The 20,021-nt window shown below is 38.2% G+C and overlaps 1 protein-coding gene across 1 annotated transcript; it reads left to right on the top strand.

Annotated features, from left to right (window-relative positions):
* Window positions 1-14,887: 14,887 nt before the first annotated feature.
* On the top strand, window positions 14,888-18,906 carry LOC127753447 (probable ADP-ribosylation factor GTPase-activating protein AGD8). The gene is made up of 7 exons (XM_052278927.1): window positions 14,888-15,115; window positions 15,344-15,462; window positions 16,253-16,682; window positions 16,872-17,132; window positions 17,885-18,007; window positions 18,302-18,403; window positions 18,476-18,906. The coding sequence occupies exons 1-7, from the start codon at window positions 15,035-15,037 to the stop codon at window positions 18,581-18,583; spliced, it is 1,224 nt and encodes a 407-aa protein (XP_052134887.1). The 5' UTR covers window positions 14,888-15,034; the 3' UTR covers window positions 18,584-18,906.
* Window positions 18,907-20,021: the final 1,115 nt, after the last annotated feature.

The following is a 20,021-nucleotide window of genomic DNA, read 5'->3' as shown; positions in this document are numbered from 1 at the left end:
AATTTTTCTTTATAATTATCTTAAAAAAATTATAAAAGATTTTGACATCTTTAGGATGAATTTATCTAGTATAATTTATAGTAAAAATAGTTATAAAATAATGATAATCTAAAAATATATATTAAAAAATAGAATTTGAAAGAGCGATTTTCGGATCATCGGTGCGCTCACATGGTGGCTTGGGCCTATGGGATCGCTCGCCTAGCCGCCGCAACCACCCGTCGAATAGACTCACCCTCCTATCTCCTGTTTGTGTAACCTCCCTCCGGGTAATCAGCCTCTGCTCTCGCTCGATCCCACATGTCAGCGTCCTCCCCTCCATACCATGCTCTCTCTCCCTGCTTTCCTCTCGTGGGAAGTGTTTTACGATCACTTTTTTTTTTATTGTATCTTTGTAGATTTTACATTACATGTTAGGAGGCAGTGGTGGAGCATATGTTTCGCTCGATCCGAATTTTGACAATGTTTTATACTACTACTAAATCTTTTTAGGACTTTGTGGATCACATCGTATTCCTTTGAAGAAAAATATAAAATCACGTGTGCTTCTCCCAGAAGGTTCATGCGGTCCTATGGTTAAGTTTAAGACGAATTCTATCATTATCAAGAGTTACTCAAGCCTTAAGGCTATTTTCCCCTTCCTTAACTTGCGGGCAGTTTTGTACTATTGTCATAAAAAAAGATCAATTGAGTGACAACAATGCTATTTTCATAAGAGCAAGTTTCATAATATAACTTACTACTACCTATTACTCCATCCGTTTTAAATTGATCATCATATAATTTTATTGATGTTATTTCTAAATGATATCATATTTGCATTCATTTATTAAGTATATTCGTTTTTGTGCATTAGAGTAAATGGATATTGATATATGCATCTAAGAATAGTGGGAATGATGCATACACCAAGTTTGTTACTGGAGTAAATATAGGACGAGAGAAGCTTCCTTTGGTCTTGGTACATCTACGTAAGATGATGATCAATTTGAAATGGAGAAAGTAGTCCATATTAAAAGTTAAAACCAACACGTATAATAGATTAGTTATAAGGTTATAACTTTAATTTTTCTTCTCCTTTGTCTTTATCTCAATGATACATTTAATGTATTTGTGTTAGGGCACGTGTTAGAACTATCTCTTATATGAGAGCTAACCTTTTTTTTTTCTATATATCTTCTTCACGTAAAATTAGAGTAGACTTATAACGCGCTATTATCCTTATTCCTTGCTCTAAGATGGAAAGGAATTACGGCGCATAAATGCTCTGAAAGAGATCGATGTAAGAGTGGTAAAAGTCCATTTTCATTGCAGTACACTAGTACTATTATCTAATAGGGGTTGTTAATTTGTTTCACCATCGCAAGTCATTAGTTACACCATTCCACATTCTGACGTGGGCAAATTTAGGCGCATATTTAACTCATACCATACATATGGATTGTATATCTTCCAACAAAGTACATAACATAGACAAGTTGGGGGGAAAAAATTGTGTGCAAAAGGAAGAATAAAAAATAAGTAAATTGTTCCTAGTAAGCACCTTTTTTATCGTGCCCGTGCATGATGAAGATATTTGTACATGTGCGTCCACGAGGGCCGTAACACACAAGTTGTGCTACTATACCCTCCCTCCCGTTTGACGCTGTTGGCCATTTCAAACATGTTTGACCGTTTGTTTTATTTAAAATTTTTGTAAATATTATTCAAAAACTTGAGTACTAGTAGTATATTTAACAATAAATGAAATGATAGAAAAATAATTAATAATTTCTTAAATTTTTGAATAAGACGAACGGTCCAATATGTTTTAAAAAGTCAACAGCGTCAAATATTTAGGAACGGAGTGAGTATATAAATAGTACGGTGTACTAATATAAACATGTTTGCATGTGTAAGTAGAGTGGTATTAGTGCTAATTAAGCTAGCTTAGCACATGTGGCTGCAGAGAGTTTTTTTAAGAGAAGTGTGCCTCTACATCCAACTGGATATATGCAGTAATTTTAAATTAAAAACTTAGCCTATAAAGTACGGAATTTAGCTCCCAAATAATCCAATCTAAAATTCATTTGAACTTAAGATTTTAGAGTGTTACTCCGGCCACTATAACCACTGGACTAATAAATGTGGCTGCAGAGACTAGATATAACAACGATTTGGGTTGCTTATATAAATACTCTAGCCTCGTCGTCGCTAGCAGCAAGTGACCCAGCCGCCCGGTTTGACCGTTGACCCGATCGATGAGTTGGGCCACGTGCAGGAAAGGCAGGTGAGGCCCACGAGGCAGTGACAGGAATGATAAACTACTGTGCTAGTTGGGGATCGATCTTATCGTTTAAAACCTGCCAGAAAATCTGGGCCGTCCATGTTCACGTGTTTAGCGAGGAGAAGCGTGCTTTTGCCCCTTGTGCTTTTTTAAATTAATCCCCGTGATTTGAATCAAATAAAATCGCGACATGGGAGGTGGTGGGTGTAGCGTGGCCGGCGTGCCGGACAGGTCGCTATCCACGCCCTGCCCTACTGCAATGATCAATCAACACCGCTATTCAAAATGAATAATAATTCGAGTGTTGTTTAATTTATATTTGATTTATGCCGAGCACATGCAAGCTGTTTTTATTTTTTTCATTTCGGTCGGAAAAAAAAAATGCTTCGCTCACTCCAAATAACGAACCTGCGAAACCACTTATGAGTTATGTACGTGCTCGTGCTCAGGTATTTAGCTTCGCCCGTACATCCAGACTATACTCCAACCACACTAGCCTTGAATGGTATAGTAAGATACTCCCACCGTTTCTAAATATTTGACGCTATTGATTTCTTTTAAACATATTTGACCATTCATCTTATTAAAAAAATTAAGTAATTATTAATTCTTTTCCTATCATTTGATTTATTGTTAAATATACTTTCATGTATACATATAGTTTTACATATTTTACAAATTTTTTTAAATAAGACGACGGTCAAACACGTGTTAAAAAGTCAACGGTGTCAAACATTTAGAAATAGAGGGAGTATTATGCTAATGCTCAGGGATTTTCAGGTTTGGCGAGCATCCGGAATAGCGGGTAAATTACCAGTGTATTGATTTTTCACCGGTAATGTTTTTTGTTTGGTGGTTTTATTATCACAAAGTCGCTCCTAAATTAGCCTGAGACGTAGAATCCATATTGAATTATCACTTAGCAGGGTTATTAGGAGTTGGGTCTCCTTTTTGGGTGGGGCACCAAATCCATGTGATTGGAGAATAAACTAATGAGAGTGCTTGATAACGATAATCCTTGTGATGTTGTCGAGGTACCCAAATCTAAGGGCACGAAGAAGCCGTGGTTGAGCGAGTTGTGTAAAGCAGTCGTGGTCGATGTAGCCAAAGTCAGGGATAAAAATGATGAGAAAGCCAAACCGCAATGTCAGTGGCTAATTCAAGGGCAACTGGACCACCGTGCTAAAGTAGCAACAATGTCCGTTAGAAGAAGATGTGGCAGCGATACTTGAAGTAGGTGAAGAAGACCTCAAGTGGGTGATGTAGACCGATGCAGACAACGAGGATGTCGTGTGAACGGCGATCAAGATGAAGAGAGTGGTGACACTAAAGTCCGAGTAGAACAAAACAGCTACGGCGAGCAACGTTCCATGTAAAAGCAGTGACAAGAAGTCCACAAGCGGTGAGGCCATGCTAAAAAGGGCACATCTTAGTGACAAAACAATGGGTGTGATCCATGGGTAGGCACCCTGAAGCTTAGTGACAGATGACGCTCGTTCTTGAACACGACCAGTTGAGGAAATCATCGTTGTAGCTAGGCACTTGATCAGGTGATCAAGCCGATGATGTGCAAGGCGGCAAGATGGAGATAAAGCCATAGGCGATGCTGGTGTCAGAGTAAAGAAGCTAAGGTCCAAGGACGACGAGTGGTGATGAGTGACGAAAAAACCAAACCGAGGATAACAATTTTTCCATTTTTTCTGGTTGGATCGTCGGTCTGGTCTAGTTTTTTCCAATGTGCGCATGAGGATGAAAAATGGCAATGGGTGACGAAAACCCAATCTCTGGTTAAGAAGAAAAAAACATACAACAACATTATCTAGCTCCCATGACTAGCCAGATTGGTAATAGCATGACCGACCCAACACCATACAGCTCCACGAGCCAGCCTTATCCCTTCCGCCACCCCCTCCATCAACGTGTAAATAGAGAGAGATGGGAGAGTTGAAACCAACAAGGCGAGCAAGCGTGGGGTGTAGCATGGTGGAGCCGAGGACACGTGTTGGAGAGTCGTTTGGTACCACTCACGTATTTCTTACTTTTATATTGTCATTGTTTGGAGAGATGTAGATTCTAGAAGAAGTTGTGACTACCATAAGCTCCTTGAACATGCCTAAATTTGGCTCCGCGAAGGGCTCGCATTGAAGGAACTTTAAAGGATATTTTTAAGAATTGGAATGCTTGGAAAGGATTTCCTATGTTATCTTTTAGAACAAAGGAATATGATTGGAATGTTTCGATAGATATCTGCGAGTCTTTAAAATATGGCTATACACCTTGCTAGTAGCAACCATGCTGCCAGGCTACACCCAGCCCCTCTCTTGAGCTCATGTGCCGCCTTGACTTAGCCTTCATCCACTCCTAGGTGTGGACAACTTGTCGCTCCCGCAACACCTACATGCATACAAGCAAGAGGAAATGCCCTCTTCTTTTCTAGGTGTTTGCTGCTCTACTCCAGTTGGCACTTGCATACTTGCCCGAAAAGAGATGCATCCTACGTCTCTTCAGCATTATGCCGACGGAACATGCCTTCAAGGCATAAGGTTCTTGCACCCGAGATGTGTGCATAATCGAACCACTTGCCTGAGTTAGCATAGTCAAAGTGCCTTCCTCTGCCACAACCCGCATCAAGACGGAGGAAAGATCGACAATCACATTTGACCGTGCCACCGCTCTAGAGATTTCAACATATACATCATGCCGGCGGTAAGCACACTCAGGTATACAACAAAAGATTCACCATTACTTTTATTCATACTTATCTCTAGTTGAGTCTAGCTTGATCATGCATGGTTATGCGTCCTTGGTCTATTTTCGTATGCTATGGTTTGGGTGGTCGTCGACATTCATAGGCTTTTTAAATTAAGCATGATGCTTAGGATAAATAGCTTGCTTTAATCAAAGTTGACGTGGTGTCAAGTTTGCTTGAATGAACCGTAGAGATAGTACTTTCATGGACTTCGGATGTATACCCTTTGTGTACTAACCCCTGTAGGAAAACTTTTCAATTTGATGGGTGAGTTCTTAAGCACGAGTCACACTGGAGGTAAGTCAAGGGCCAGGAACAAATCAATTGCCAAAACAGGCAAAGGAGAAACATATAACCTCTCAAGGTGCATGGTACGTATATTGCCAAATGCTTCTCTGCTATGTTATGTAACTTTATCTCAGCCATGTATGAGTTTTGCTTAGATAAAAGTTTGGTGAACAAAAAAAATGTTTTTAAGAATAAAATAAATGTCTCTCGAAAAAAATAAAAAACATTTTTCTCTCGAGTAAAAAGAAAAAAATGACAAAAATAAAATTATGGCAAATTTATGGGATCTATGCTCATTAAGTTTTTAATCCAATTCCTTTTTAGCATGGATGTGAACAACTAATCTTGAGGCTATGATAAAATCTTTTCATTTTTTTATAGTCCCTCGGGTATTTGTTGTCCACTAACCTTTTGCAGGAAATAAAAAGACAACTAAGGAGCAGTGTACAATAACCTCAACATTCATACCACGCTCCTTGGACTATGAGAAGACAGATGCTCAAGGAACCAGGCAGAACAAATGCAAAGTTGTGTTGCATTCTTGCATCCGAATCAAAGCTTGGTAGGTCCTATCTGGTAAGAATTCGAAACACCCTGTGTATCATTGCGTCACATATGTCCACCCTGCTAGGTTACCCATCACCTCTATTGTTGTCATAAAAAATGATTAAAAAAATATAAAAATATAAAATATAAATATAAATAAAAACAAAATAAAAGTGAAATAAAATAAAAGTAATTTTAGGCACTTCATGTGCCTAGAATTACTTGAATAAAATTTGGCTCACCGGTATTTTACCCCGGTGGAAGCCTATTTTGCTTTCTATTTTTTTTGTTGAATAAAGACAAGGTACAAAACAAGTGTGGGGGAGTCTTTTCGAAACTCCTGACGCGCAAATGTGTATATTGTTTCTACTGTATCTAGTAGAACAAATGTGTGATACTAAAAATTAATTATTTTAGTAGGTTAGTAAACCAAACACCACCACTGTAGTAAACAAAATACTCCCATGTACTAGTACAAGTAAAAATTGGTGCCACATAGAGCAGTTCTTGTTTATAGTCTCATTCGGGCATCAACTTAAAAATGTATGATTAGAACACTATGGGTGTGTTCAGCACTCCTTTTTCTCAACCCCTCTTCCTTATTTTCCGCGCGCGTACGTTTTTTAAATTGTTGAACGGTACGCTGTTTTTTTAAAAAGTTTCTATACGAAAGTTGCTTAAAAAAATCAAATTAATCTGTTTTTGAAAAAACCTAATACTTAATTAATCACGTGCTAATGAACTGATATATTTTTCGTGTATACTGTTCAGGCTAGAAACGGGAGTGGCGAACCCACCCTATTATAAAAAAGCCGAGAGCACAAAAAGCATAACGGCTCTACTGACTGGACAACGTGATCAGTAGAAATGGCCGATAAGAGCAGTGAGGTCGCGTAGGCGGAGCAGGAGCCGAGCGGGGGGCAAGTGGAGTGTGTGTTGTGGAGTGGAAGAGATCGAAGAGAAAAAATGCAAGTGGCCGATGCGGCGTTTACATTGATTTTTATGTACTGATGTCTGATGGTGATGGAGAAGCAAAGCAGGGGGCGTGGAGATAGAGGAGGAATGGGAAGGAAGGTTGGTTCGTGGTGGTGTTGGGGTTGGGGAGCACGTTTTGCTCGCGTGCGTATCGATCCCCATCACCCGAACCAACCAGTGCAATGCAAAGAAAAATGCTTTTGTTTTAGTATTAGATTAGATTATTTTTATTGTGGCGTGGGCCCCTGGCTGACGCTCCGCTGGCAGTGTCAGTCAGTGTGCGTTGTCGTCACGTGGTGTGGCCCTTCGCACCCACCAAACGTCAAACACCATGTGAACCTCGTTACCCAGTGGCAGCACGCACGCGCTTCCTTCTCCTTTTTTTTTTATTTTTTTTCTCCTCCCCTTGCTGATTTCTTGCTTTTATTTTGTTTGATCGTACTGGTAGTACTGCTGGAGCTTTAGGCCAGTTTAGTTGTTAAAAAATTTTACACCTGTATATCACATCGGATATAAAAAACACATTTAAAGTATTAAACGTAGTTTAATAATAAAATAAATTATATATTCCGTCATGAAACTGCGATACAAATTTATTAAGCCTAATTAATCCGTTATTAGCATATGTTTACTGTAGCACCATATTATCAAATCATAGCGTAATTAGGCATAAAGATTCGTCTCGTAATTTCCTGGTGAACTGTGTAATTGGCTTTTTTTTTCTACATTTAATACGCACAGATAAACCATATCGATGTATAGCGTATATGAGGGTATACTTTATCCGTAACCCTGACAATAAAAGAGATATTTTTAACTATATAAATCTAGATATAGGTATTCAGATTCATGGTTAGAGTTGTTTTTCTATGGACTAAAATATATCTTTTTAGTCAAAAAAAAATATAAGGAATTTTGGATGAGTTATATATACTCTCACCGTTAGCTTTCATTGTTTTGTCGCCACTTGCTGCTCAGTCGTTAAACACTGCATAATACTAATCCCTCACGTAACTTGGAAACTAACAGACCTGATTGAGAAAATGATGTTAGTCGTCGCATATATGCATGCGTGGAGGGTGTTCCAATCTCTCGGTTGGTTCAGTTGAAACGAAAATTCTTGTGCATCCATCTAGCGGACGCATCGACCGGCCACCTGCAAAACAAGCGCCGCTTTTATATACTCACTCTGTCTGTCAGGGTTTCGGATAAGATAAACCCTATATTTTTAGATATACGTTGTATACTGATACGGTATATCCGCGCGTATACGGATAGTTTCCGTATGCGTTAAGGAAATCTATCACGTGATAGGTATGGTATCTACGGATGGGAGGAGTCCTACTCGGACAAGACTGGGTCTATACCATATCGTGAGAGGTCCGATATTTCCGAGTCCTACTTAGGGATCAACTGACCCGCGGTATATAAGGGACCCCCTGAGCAGGACCTAAGGCATCGAATATCACTGCCAACACACCTACCACAGCTTACGAAGCGCGCAGGAGCCGAGTCGCCGGGAGATCTAGTCGAACCAACTCGACTACGGTCTCGTCAGTATCATCGAGTTCTGTTATTTCATTTGTAATCTGTGGTTTTCATCATATAATCCCATATCAACTGGATTAGAGCTATTACCTACCAAGGAGTCTGAACCAGTATAATCGTTATCTTTTGTTTGCTTGATGTCGTACTACGTAAATCCTCGTACCAACGGACCCCAATATATACCCTTTATATCCGGTTTATGGGTATCCCGTCGACACTGTCTCATTCCATCGTAGGTTGGTTTTATATGCAACGGAATGAATACTATGGCTGCGTTTAAACAACTTCTCAATTTGGCTACTACCTCTATTCTGTGAGCATTTTTTTAATTGTTATATGATATATTTCTTTAAAAAGAACTTTCTATATAGAAATTTCATCTTAATTGTTAGTTCGGGATTAATCGACAAATGCCCTTCCGTACGTTTTTCTTTAATTTCAACGTCCCCTTAAGGAATTGAAAGTGTTTCCCCTCGTGGCAGCTGCACATAATACTACACCGTATAACTACTACCTACATCCCACAATTACATGTATTTCGAGGCTTAGATAGTTATATCGGTAAGTAATTATATTATATACCTATAGCTAAATAACGAGTAGCAAGGTTGTTAGTATCTTGATCCTTATTCTAGTATTTTACGATACTATGATCTTAACAGGTCGAAACAATACCTATCCCATTTAGTATCTTAATTTTCATAGCATCTCAACCTTAATATTAATTTCCACACAATCTTACAAAATAATATTTAAAATAAGATGGATCGAAAATAATATGAATAAATATATTAAGTTTACATAAAAACCAATTAAAAATTTCAAAATCAATATTATGTGCTTTAATTTATATAACATATTAGTATATATAAAAATTATGTGCTTCAATATTATCCTTAGTTAAGTAACACACCCTTGTTAAAATTGGAAGTTTGAAGAAAAATATTGAAATTTTATGTGTTTAGGAAAAAATTTAGATGTGATGGAAAAGTTGAAAGTTTGAAGAAAAAATAGGGAACTAAACAAAGGCTTAGTCCTACTATTTATAAGAGTGACAAATATATAGTTAAAAATATCTCACTCCAGTTGTATCTAATCAGATGAAATCAGATGAGATTGACTGCTGTGCTGGGTGCTTTCGTCTCTTGTCACCCAAAATTTCCGCACGTGTTCCAGCCGCTTCCAGTAGCATTGCTCCGTATTGTATCTCTTTTTAAAACATAGCAATATAATAAATGGTTAAACAGAATTTACTATTTATATTATGAATCTAGATAAATTATTTGCTATATCTAGATTTATAGTATTAACATGTATCTAATTTAATCCTAAAATGTTGTTGAAGTATACTATACGAGTAGTGTGTGTGTATATATATACACACACTAGTACCTCTCAACCAAACGGGAAAAAGGGGGTGAATTAATTAAGTATACTATACTCCCTCCATACTCCTAAGAGCAAGTATAATAGTGAGCTATAAGTTTACTATAAGCTTAAGTAGAGGAAAGAGGTAGTGAAAAATTAAGGGTGTTGGCTCTTATACAAGAGCTAGCTTATCACAAGCTCCAAGACAAATACATTAAATGTATAAGTGAGAGATAGAGACATGAGAAGAAAATTGTAGCCAACCTTATAACTAATCTATTATATATGTTGGCTTTAAGATGGGCTAATAGTATGGAGTTGGCTATATTATTATTCTTGCTCTAAAGAAAATCGTTTAGAACAGCGATATAGTCTCCAAAACACAACTTTGACTTCTTATTTCTATAAAAAATATTTATTGAAAAGTGATATATGTATACTTTTATAAAAGTATTTTTTAAAACAAATCTATACATGTAATTTTTTACATTTTTAAACTCAACAACTTAAGAGTTATTCATGATTTATATTCCCAAAGTTTGATTTAAACATTGTCCTAAACGACTTCTTTCATGAGTATATAGAGTAGTATGTACTCCTACGTACTAGTAGTACCATACGATCGACTTGGTAGTGGACGTAGCCAGCGAGCGCGTGGAACACGTTAATCTGAGCTGAGACGTACTCCCTCCGTCAAAAAAAGACAAACCCTGGATTCCGTGCCCAACATTTGACCGTTCGTCTTATTTAAAAAAATTATTAAAAAAATTAAAAAGACAAGTCACGTATTAAATATTAATCATATTTTTATCATCTAACAACAATGAAAATATGAATTATAAAAAAATTTTATATAAGACGGACAGTTAAAGTTAGACACAAAAATCCAGGGTTTATCTTTTTTTGGACGGAGGGAGTAGGTGTACGTACGCACTGTCTGGTTAATTAGTTTGTTGGGTTGAATTATGAATGCCTGATGTCGATATATCCAATGGCTGGTTGGTTGAATCAAGACGAGACTCAAGAATTCCACACTTGGATGCTGGCCCGGGGATGAATGAATTAATGGTCATGGATGCATATATCTTGCACTACTACTACTACAGTAAAGGATTAATTCCCATGAATTGTACTAGCATGGTCAAAGATTAATCGTAGTACTACTTACATATCAAGGGCTTTAATTTTTACTCCATCCGTCTCATAATATAAGAGTTTTTGACATTTTGCTTATACTGTTTGACCACTCATCTTATTTAAAAAATTTGTACAAATAAAAAAATGAAAAGTTATACATAAAGTATTTTGGATAATAAAGTAAGTAAAAGAATAATAATTCTAAACTTTTTTGAATAAGATAAATAGTTAAACAGTGTAAGTAAAATGTTAAAATCTATTATATTATAAAACGGAGAGAGTAACTACTTAACGACGTACAGTACGCACGTTAAATATTTGACATGCACCAGCAGACCAGATATACCTGGAGTCAGGAGATACTACAACCAATTCTTTTCTCTGCAACAACTCCTAAATATTATGATGAGAGGGTGGGTTTAATTCTACGTTGGGTCTAATATACATATAGTGTTTGAAATTATATTGTAATACTCATCAAATGGAGCCGGCCTATTTTCCTCATTGTCCTGCATCTGCATGGGCGTCTGCTTATGAGATAAGAGCAAGTTTAATAGTATAGCCAACTACTAGTTCTAAATCATTTATAGCTAATTTATACAGTAGTTGCTTACTATATAATTAATACCTGGTCCTATCTGTCATACACACATTACGTCTTGAAGTCCATGCTACAGCTGACTATAAATTTGTGACCCACTGCTCTTCTCTCTTTCTTTATCTTTTTAAAATATGTTTATAGCCGGTTTATACCCTGTTATTGTATCTGCTCTAACTAAGACCCTGGCTGCAACACGACTCTCCAGATTAAATTAAGTAATCAATTTTTTAGCACTCCGTTTGTCTGCATTCATTTTTGTTGCCAAAAGATCGAAATAGAGTCGTCTACAAAAAAAAGGAAAAGAAAAAAAAGAAAAGAGAGAAATAAACCTGGCAGGCCGATGCCACAGCCCTTTTCTTCTCCTTTATTTACTTTTAGCACTAATTAAGTAGGAGTATTAGTGAAAGTGAGATCATGCGCATCTAACAACACATGCATGCACTCCCTCTATCCCATTCTCAGCCACACATGACACATCATATAGTCTCACTAATTGACCCACGTGTTCAACCAGTTTCAGCCTTTCCATGTATTAGTACTACGTACTCCATTCTCTTTACATTTAATTTCAGAAGCTAAGCTATAGGAGCATGCATTTCCATAGAACTATCCCACTTTTATATCTTCTTCTATATACTTGCTTCGTACAAGAAAAACCTAATGTAAATTGAGATTTGTATATAACAGACAATGAACCCTCACTTGGGATTTTTTTTTTAAAACGAAGAGAGTACTTGCTAGTACGTATAAGTAGTACTACTCCCTCTGGTATCAAAAACATATGTTTGACTATGTTTTCTATCATAATACATAGAATAAATACTTTTTTATTATTTTTATTAGTAGCTTGTAAGATAAATCTATATATACGTTGTTCTATAGCCTTTAAACTAAATATTTTAAAAATCATTGAGAGTTTAAGTTATAAAAGTTTAATCCCAACTTTGTCTTAAACGTTAAAATAGGAGGGACTATGCATTTCTACATGTTTAAATTGTCAAAATAAGCTGCAGTGTTCAGTTATAATGTGGAGTACGAGTACTACTAACACAACACTACTCATTTCTCCAAGTGGGCTATCGCTATATGGTACTGCCTGGAGCAAGCAGCCATCTCGTCTCCATCAGTCTATCCGAAAGCAACGCCTAACCAAACGCACACACACATCAGCATGATGTGCATACATCGATCACCTTATACCTTGTTTGGTTAATCCAAAGGAAAGGGATTGAAGGATATTAATTTTACACCTCAGTAATCTCTCTTAATATCTTTATAGGTGGGATTAATCGAATAAGCCTTAATTCTTCTTCAATTATATTCCTGGCTAATTAATTAACTAGCTTTTGTAAGTGTAGATACTCATAATCAACAGCTTGGTACCATGAACTGTAATACATAATGTATGGCGTATAGTGGTAGAGTCAGGATAAAATTATAGTGGGAGCTCCTTAGCCTTTTGGGCCTGTTAACAATCTCAGACAAAGTATATTTTAGCCCCCTTGCAATAGATATATGGATTTAAATTTTTTTTTGGGGGGGGGGGGGTCTTAATAGGGACTAATGATTCATTAGGGGGTGGGGGGGGGGGTCTAAAGACCGCAAGCCCCCACGCTGCCTCCGCTACTGATGGCATATGGTGATCATTTAGCTACATAAATACTATGATGATAAAGAGCTACTCCCTCCGTCCCAAAATATAAGCATTTTTAACTATAAATTTGGACAAAAGTGGCGGAGGTAATAGCTAAAAAATTGCTATATTTTGGACGGAGGTAATAGCTAACTAGTGCAGCGCTTAATATCAAAATTGGATAAACCTAATTATAGACTCTGAATATGAATAGATCCATCCTACTATAATGAATTTGGACATAAAAGTTCATATTTGTTATATCTAGATTCATTGAAGTAGGAAGGGTCTAATCCTATCCTAGTTAATTAGTTTATAATATTTTAGAACAGATAGAGTATATGGTAATAATGTATATGCGCACGTGCATATGAGTTGCATGAACTCCCTCCCTTTTTATAAGACATATAACGCTGGTGACTCTTGTATATATATGTTTTGAATTATGTATCTTATTTTAAAAACTATATAAGTATATAATATCATTTTTAGTTTGTTGTGATATGTTTTTATATTTTGATACTTAAAACATGATTTTATATTGTGCACATTTACACTAAATTTTTAATAATATAAAAGTAAAATTAAATGTGTGCTTGAAAATTAACAACGTAACAACGTAGTATGTTTAGAAACTGAGGGAGTATATATATCGTGTAAGCAAGCATGCATGCAATTAAGCTAGCTTATTAATAAGTAGCTTTAGGTAGCTAACTTTGTGGATCTGTTATGTGTTCCTCTCCGTTTATAGGAAAAGAGAAAAGGTGAGCGGCGCCTAATTTTGCCATCTCCCGCCAAACATATCATGAGACTCACCCCGCCCAAGATGCGCCCAACCATGCACATATATATCTATTACTACTATCCGTCTCAAATATGAGTAACTTCTACTTATAATTTCGAATGCGTAGCCAAAAATTATCACATTTTAGAACAAAGGAACTACGGACATTTGCCTAGATGCGTGCAGGTTTGCAACTGTAAGCTTATAGCTAAAAGCACGTAAAGATGGATGCGTATTTCATATAATGCCTTTTCAGGTTGGAAAAAGCAACCATCTGACATGAATTTTTCCTGACGTGATCACTAATACGTACTCCTAGGTTTATGGGTGGCGAGAGCCGATTATCGGTCACCACGTCTCTCTGGCTTCAAAGCAATGAGAGTATCTCGATCCTTTTAGGCTAGCTACAAAGCAATGAGAGGCTGCTGGGCCATCATACTAGTAGTATCAGATACTTTCTCCGTCAAAAAAAGAAAAAACTCAATCTGAGAGGGGTCTAGGACAATAAATCTAGACAAAGTATAGTTCAGATGCATTATATTAGAAGGGGTCACATGTTAAATTTTTTTTGAATGGAGGGAGTACTAATCGTATTAATTGATCAACAGGCTAGGCCAGCCAAACAAAAATATAGTATTAATATTTTGCTTTATTATTTGATTGATTGATCACTTGTTGGATGGGAAACATCAAACATGATGCATGTGAAGCACTGGGAGCAACTAGCCTACTCCTACTTGTACATACTTGCTTTTTTTTTTCTTTTCCTTCTCTTTTCAAAGGGGAACCAGTGTGGTAACACTTTAATTGCGCCTAGAGAAGAAACAAATGTAAATAGGCCTGCTACCAGTATGGGCCAGAAAATATAAGGATGGGCCCAATGAATAAAAGTGGAAGCCCACGTCGGCGTGGACAGCCCAAGCAAGAAAAGGAGAGGAGAGGGCGCACGCGGCCCAAACACGCAAAGTAAAGTGCAGAAAGAAGCAGAGCTCGCGTGTCGTCGTGTCCTCTCCTCGTTGATCGATCTCGAGGAGTTCATCTTCTTCTTCCCCCTTCGCCTACTCGCCTCTCCTGCCGCAAATTCCAATTCCAATTCCAATCCCGCTTGGGCGAGCGATCCACCCTCTGCTTCGGCTGCCATGGCGACCGACTCCTCCTCCTCCGCTGCCGCCGATAAGAACACCGTCTTCCGCAAGCTCCGCGCCAAATCAGACAACAAGGTGTGTTACTTTGCCCTACCCTAGCCACCCCACCCTCACTGATTCATTTCACCGTCTACCGGTAATCTACCCGCTTGCCTCCTCGATTTTCAATTTACTCACCTCCCTCTAATTTCTCTCTTCACTGTGGTTGTGTGTGTGAGAGAGACTGTGTTCTTCTGTAATTCGTGTGATTTTTTTTCTCTTACGAGTCGACTATATTTATATGTGCGTATGCCTAATTTGCAGATGTGCTTCGACTGCAACGCCAAGAACCCGACCTGGGCCTCCGTCACCTACGGCGTCTTCCTCTGCATCGACTGCTCTGCCGTCCACCGTAGCCTCGGCGTTCACGTCTCCTTCGTCAGGTTCCCCCTCATACACCCCCGCACTCCTTCTATGTCTGCCTGCCTTACAATTCATATCATTTACTGAGGTGCCTTGAGCTAATCATGTATTTTTTTCTCTCTACTAAATTCTGAATTTCGGCCTGCCGGTTATGTTTTCCTTTGCAATTTATCACATTCTGTTATGATTCGCAGCCGTGTGCAAACTTATCATCTTTATGTCATATCTATTAAACTGTACAGAAATATTTACTTGGTATCTGATAATCCAATATATTCTTACATCTAAAAGAAAATCCAATATGGCTTGCAGTGTCGGTTTGCATCATATTCTCTTTGTACTTCTGCAATCTACATTCTCCTGGAAGTTCTAGATTCTCATGATAATTTCTTCAAAGCTAGATATTTTCATGGTGCTGTTCCTTTTCTTTTTCAATCTACTAGGGGCGATATATTTTTGGGATGCCAATATAACACTGTTCCTTTTTAGGTCACTCAATTAAACTGGCACAATAGTATCTTGTAGTAAATTGGCTGAAGATTTCATGGGTGGTGCGCTTGAAGTTATTTTGTCTGTGTTGTAATTCTGTTTGCCATCAACTACACAATCACACCATTTCTACTTATGAGTAATTAAATTTTAAGCTCTGTCAAATTTGGTTTAGAGATCGACGTAACTACAACGCTTCGTTAGATATGTTCTTACCATTTGACTACAGAATTTACATGCTAAACAATATAAGAACTTCTTGTTTAGTTGTGGCCTTCTTTTTTGCTGGAAACCCGTTGAGTTGACTGCTGCAATCTGCAGGTCAACAAATTTGGATTCATGGACCCCAGAACAATTGAAAATGATGGTTTATGGAGGTAACAACCGTGCACAAGCTTTCTTCAAGCAGCATGGTTGGACAGATGGTGGAAAAATTGAAGCAAAGTATACTTCAAGAGCTGCTGACTTATACCGGCAGTTGCTCGCTAAGGATGTTGCTAAAATTTCCACTGAAGATGGGAACAACAGTTGGCCGTCCTCCCCAGTTGCAGCTTCACAACCTACAAATCAAGCTGATGCAATTCCAGATCTTAAGCTGGCAGAGGCATCTAAAGAAGTTGCAAATGAGAAGACTGAGCCTGAGGTTATTCGTTCACCAAGGGCTCCAACTCATTCTTTCAAGAAGCCAATTGTTGCGAAGAAGCCTGGAAATAAGACCGGTGGACTTGGTGCACGGAAACTTACGTCAAAGGTATGCTCTCTGCATATCCGATTGAGTTAGAGCTTCATCTTCTTAACAAACCATAGCCCTGATTTGAATTGCGTTGCCAACAATGAAATATACCCAAATACCCAGTGAATTTCAATTACAAAGTGTCCATCCTTTTCTCCTCAAGTAAATTGAAAATTCCGTACTAACAACTTTTGTCATTTGTTCCAGCCAAATGAAAGTCTCTATGAGCAGAAGCCTGAAGAGCTAGCTCCTGCGCTGCCACCAGTGACTGAGAACAGTACAGCAAAGAGCAAATCTCATACTTCACGATTTGAATATGTGGAAAATACACCTTCTGCTGGGAGCAATTCAGAAGAAAACCAGGTCATTGGACATGTTGCGCCCCCAAAATCTTCAAACTTCTTTGGCGAATTTGGGATGGACAGTGGATATCACAAAAAATCTGCCCCTGGCCCATCCAAAGTGCAGGTAATGTTTATTTAATACAATCGCTATATTGTATATAGAGTGATGATTGTGAGCATGTGAACTCAATTATATTATGTTGGTCCTCTGTTAGTCTGTTGTCTTAGTTTACAACTTTACATAAACTTGTATATTTGTAGTACTAGTTCAGATGTCCAAAGACAAGCTCACAAGCATTTAGTTCCAAACAAGGAAAACACATGAGCTGGTTGACATTTAGCTTCAAATGGAGTAATACTCCCTTCTTGAGTTTTAGTTCCCAACAATCAATAGTTTTGATACTGCTTACTTGGTTCTTGGTAGTAGGCTGGTAGCCAGGGTATTGATGGTACCATGGTTATGTGTCACCTATACTGATCTAACATGTTTTAAAATATAAAGTCATTGTTGACTTTTATTGATTTAGGCATGCTACACTCCACACAAAGCTTTTCTGCTAACAAACAATTGGCTACTAATACTTGTAAGTTTGCAGTCAGCTATATCACACTATGGTTCGCTCTAGTTAGTTTTCATATATCAGCTAAGATACGGTCTTTCTAGTTTCTGTAGCCCAACTATGCATAACGAAATATGTGAATGTGTTCCTGCTGGAAATAAGAAGCTTTGGCGGTGCAAGTGTAGCCCAACTATGCATAACGAAATATGTGAATGTGTTCCTGCTGGAAATAAGAAGCTTTGGCGGTTTCAGTATTTGTTTGCTCAGCGCCAACTTCCAAGAAGTCTGTTAACTAATCAATTGCAGTATTCTCCAGATTGAAGAAAGTAGTGAAGCAAGACAGAAGTTTTCAAATGCAAAGTCAATTTCATCTTCTCAGTTTTTTGGAGACCAGGCCAGTTTTGAAAAGGAGGCTCAAGTTTCCCTCCAAAAGTTTTCGGTAAGTATTTTTACTGTGCTATACTGCCATTGCTGTGGTGTGGTGTTACCAAAATTGATACTTATCTTGTAAAAAAAAGAGGATGCGATAGATGTGGCCTTGTCCTTTTTCTTAAGATCAGGCGGGGTCCTAAGTGAATAAGCAGTGGTTATAATTTGTCTTTAGCTGGTGTGTATCATGGGGGATGGGGGATTAGTCTGGGGCCATGTTCTTATGGTGTATCGGTTATTACCTTTGGAATATCTGCATTGACCTATACAGTCTTATGTTCTTTACCACTTTACCTTGCTGTAGGGATCTTCTGCCATTTCAAGTGCTGATCTATTTGGTCATCCAACCAATAGTTCCAACGTGGATCTGAGTGCTTCAGATTTGATCAACCGGCTTTCTTTCCAGGTAAATTAAGAGTAGCATAGTACAGCTGGGTTTATTGATAGACCTATGATTGATGTCTTGTTATCTCTGTAGGCTTCCCAGGATCTGTCTTCTATCAAGAACATGGCTGGGGAAACTGGGAAGAAGTTGACATCTTTGGCATCGAACATCATGTCTGATCTTCAAGACCGGATCCTGTGAGTTCAATCTACAGTCGAGACTCCGTGACATTTCTTCAGCCGTTACAGGATTCGCCGTGACAATAAGTTGACGGCATGCCTGCTTGGCAGATATGTTCAGGAGTTCCTATAACTTAAAACTTAAAGACCTGGAGCTATAGAGAAAATGTTATGTCGTGAATGCTGTACTGGCTAAAGTCATGTAAGCATATGCACCTGTAACAAGAATGTTTTTTCATAAAATTGTTAAAACCGTCTTAGTGGGATCTTAGATGCTACCTAAAAGTGTCGTTGCGTTGTAATGACCGTTTCATACCATATAATACCCAGTACATATTTTAGCCATATGGAAGGTAATTTGTCACAAGATGGCTTGTTATTTTCTGAACGAAGTTTGGCCTGATTGTTGCCTTTCTTGGTGGTGATCCGCGTAGCTTCTATCGTTCGGTGCAGAATACACAGACAAGATGGTCTATGAATGTGCATGTAATCATAGCGATGAGCCAGCATCATCATCATCATCATGCTACAAATGCACAAACTACTTCGTACTTCTAAAAAAAGCCCCAAACTTGTGAATAGTACTCCTACTATCTGTAGTTTGTACTAGGTTGCTTTCGACGACCGGCAACGGCGACCTGAGCAAAGTAGAGAAAAAAGAGGCATCTGATCTGAATGTGTGTATCTCTCCAGGCTTTGAACACTAGCAGAAGTTTAGCTCCATCTTCTGGGAAAAGAGAAGAATCAAAAGTCTTCCATTTGACCAGCCCTCGGTCGTCGGCAGCGTGTGGATATTTTGTCCTAACATGATTACTCGGAATCAGTGACAGTGTGTGCGGTTAATCCTTGTCGCATCAACGTCCAACACACGCACAGACACAGTAAACACTCATCGGTGCACTGATGCATTGCTTGCAAAAAGGATACTACTTCTAGTTCAGAGTGAAAATTTCACTTTGAAATTAAAGAGGTGAGCTACTAGCTTGAAATTTAACTGAATTCTGATTCCCCCAGCAACAGAACGGCATCAGGCATTTCCTGCCTGATTGTTTCGTTACTTTGGCTGCCATTGGCCAATCCGAGAGCTACCTCCACTTGCTTAAAATTTAATGGTTCCTTTGAAACAGATGCTTAAATTTGATTAGGTAAAGAGGGAGGAGGATGGCATCCATTCCATCTATCGGCGTGGCTGTCAGCACATTTGGACAGCCCAACCAACGGACGGCCACCAATGATTCCCTGCTTTTTCATATACCCTTCTTCCTCCTTATCCTCCTCCTCCTCTCCAATCTCCATCCATCAACACACACAAATATATTCTTGTCCCTCTCTCTGCCTTGCTGCCTGAATTTGAAAGGCACAGGAATTATTCAGACACCACAGGAAACTACTTGCCTAGTTAATTAATACTTAGCTAATTGCAAGGAGGAGGCTAACACGCACAACTTAATCATGGTTCC

The sequence above is a fragment of the Oryza glaberrima genome, chromosome 10, assembly GCF_000147395.1.
Source record: "Oryza glaberrima chromosome 10, OglaRS2, whole genome shotgun sequence".
NCBI lineage: Eukaryota > Viridiplantae > Streptophyta > Magnoliopsida > Poales > Poaceae > Oryza > Oryza glaberrima.
Note: the sequence above shows the minus strand (reverse complement) of the source record. Positions and strands in the feature narration are given on the sequence as shown.

What these genes read in the sequence shown, in the direction of transcription:
- LOC127753447 (XM_052278927.1), top strand. Translation starts at nt 15,035, where the DNA reads ATGGCGACCGACTCCTCCTCCTCCGCTGCCGCCGATAAGAACACCGTC. An exon ending in GCGCCAAATCAGACAACAAG is followed by an intron (nt 15,116 to 15,343) that starts GTGTGTTACTTT and finishes CCTAATTTGCAG; the next exon opens with ATGTGCTTCGACTGCAACGC. An exon ending in CACGGAAACTTACGTCAAAG is followed by an intron (nt 16,683 to 16,871) that starts GTATGCTCTCTG and finishes CATTTGTTCCAG; the next exon opens with CCAAATGAAAGTCTCTATGA.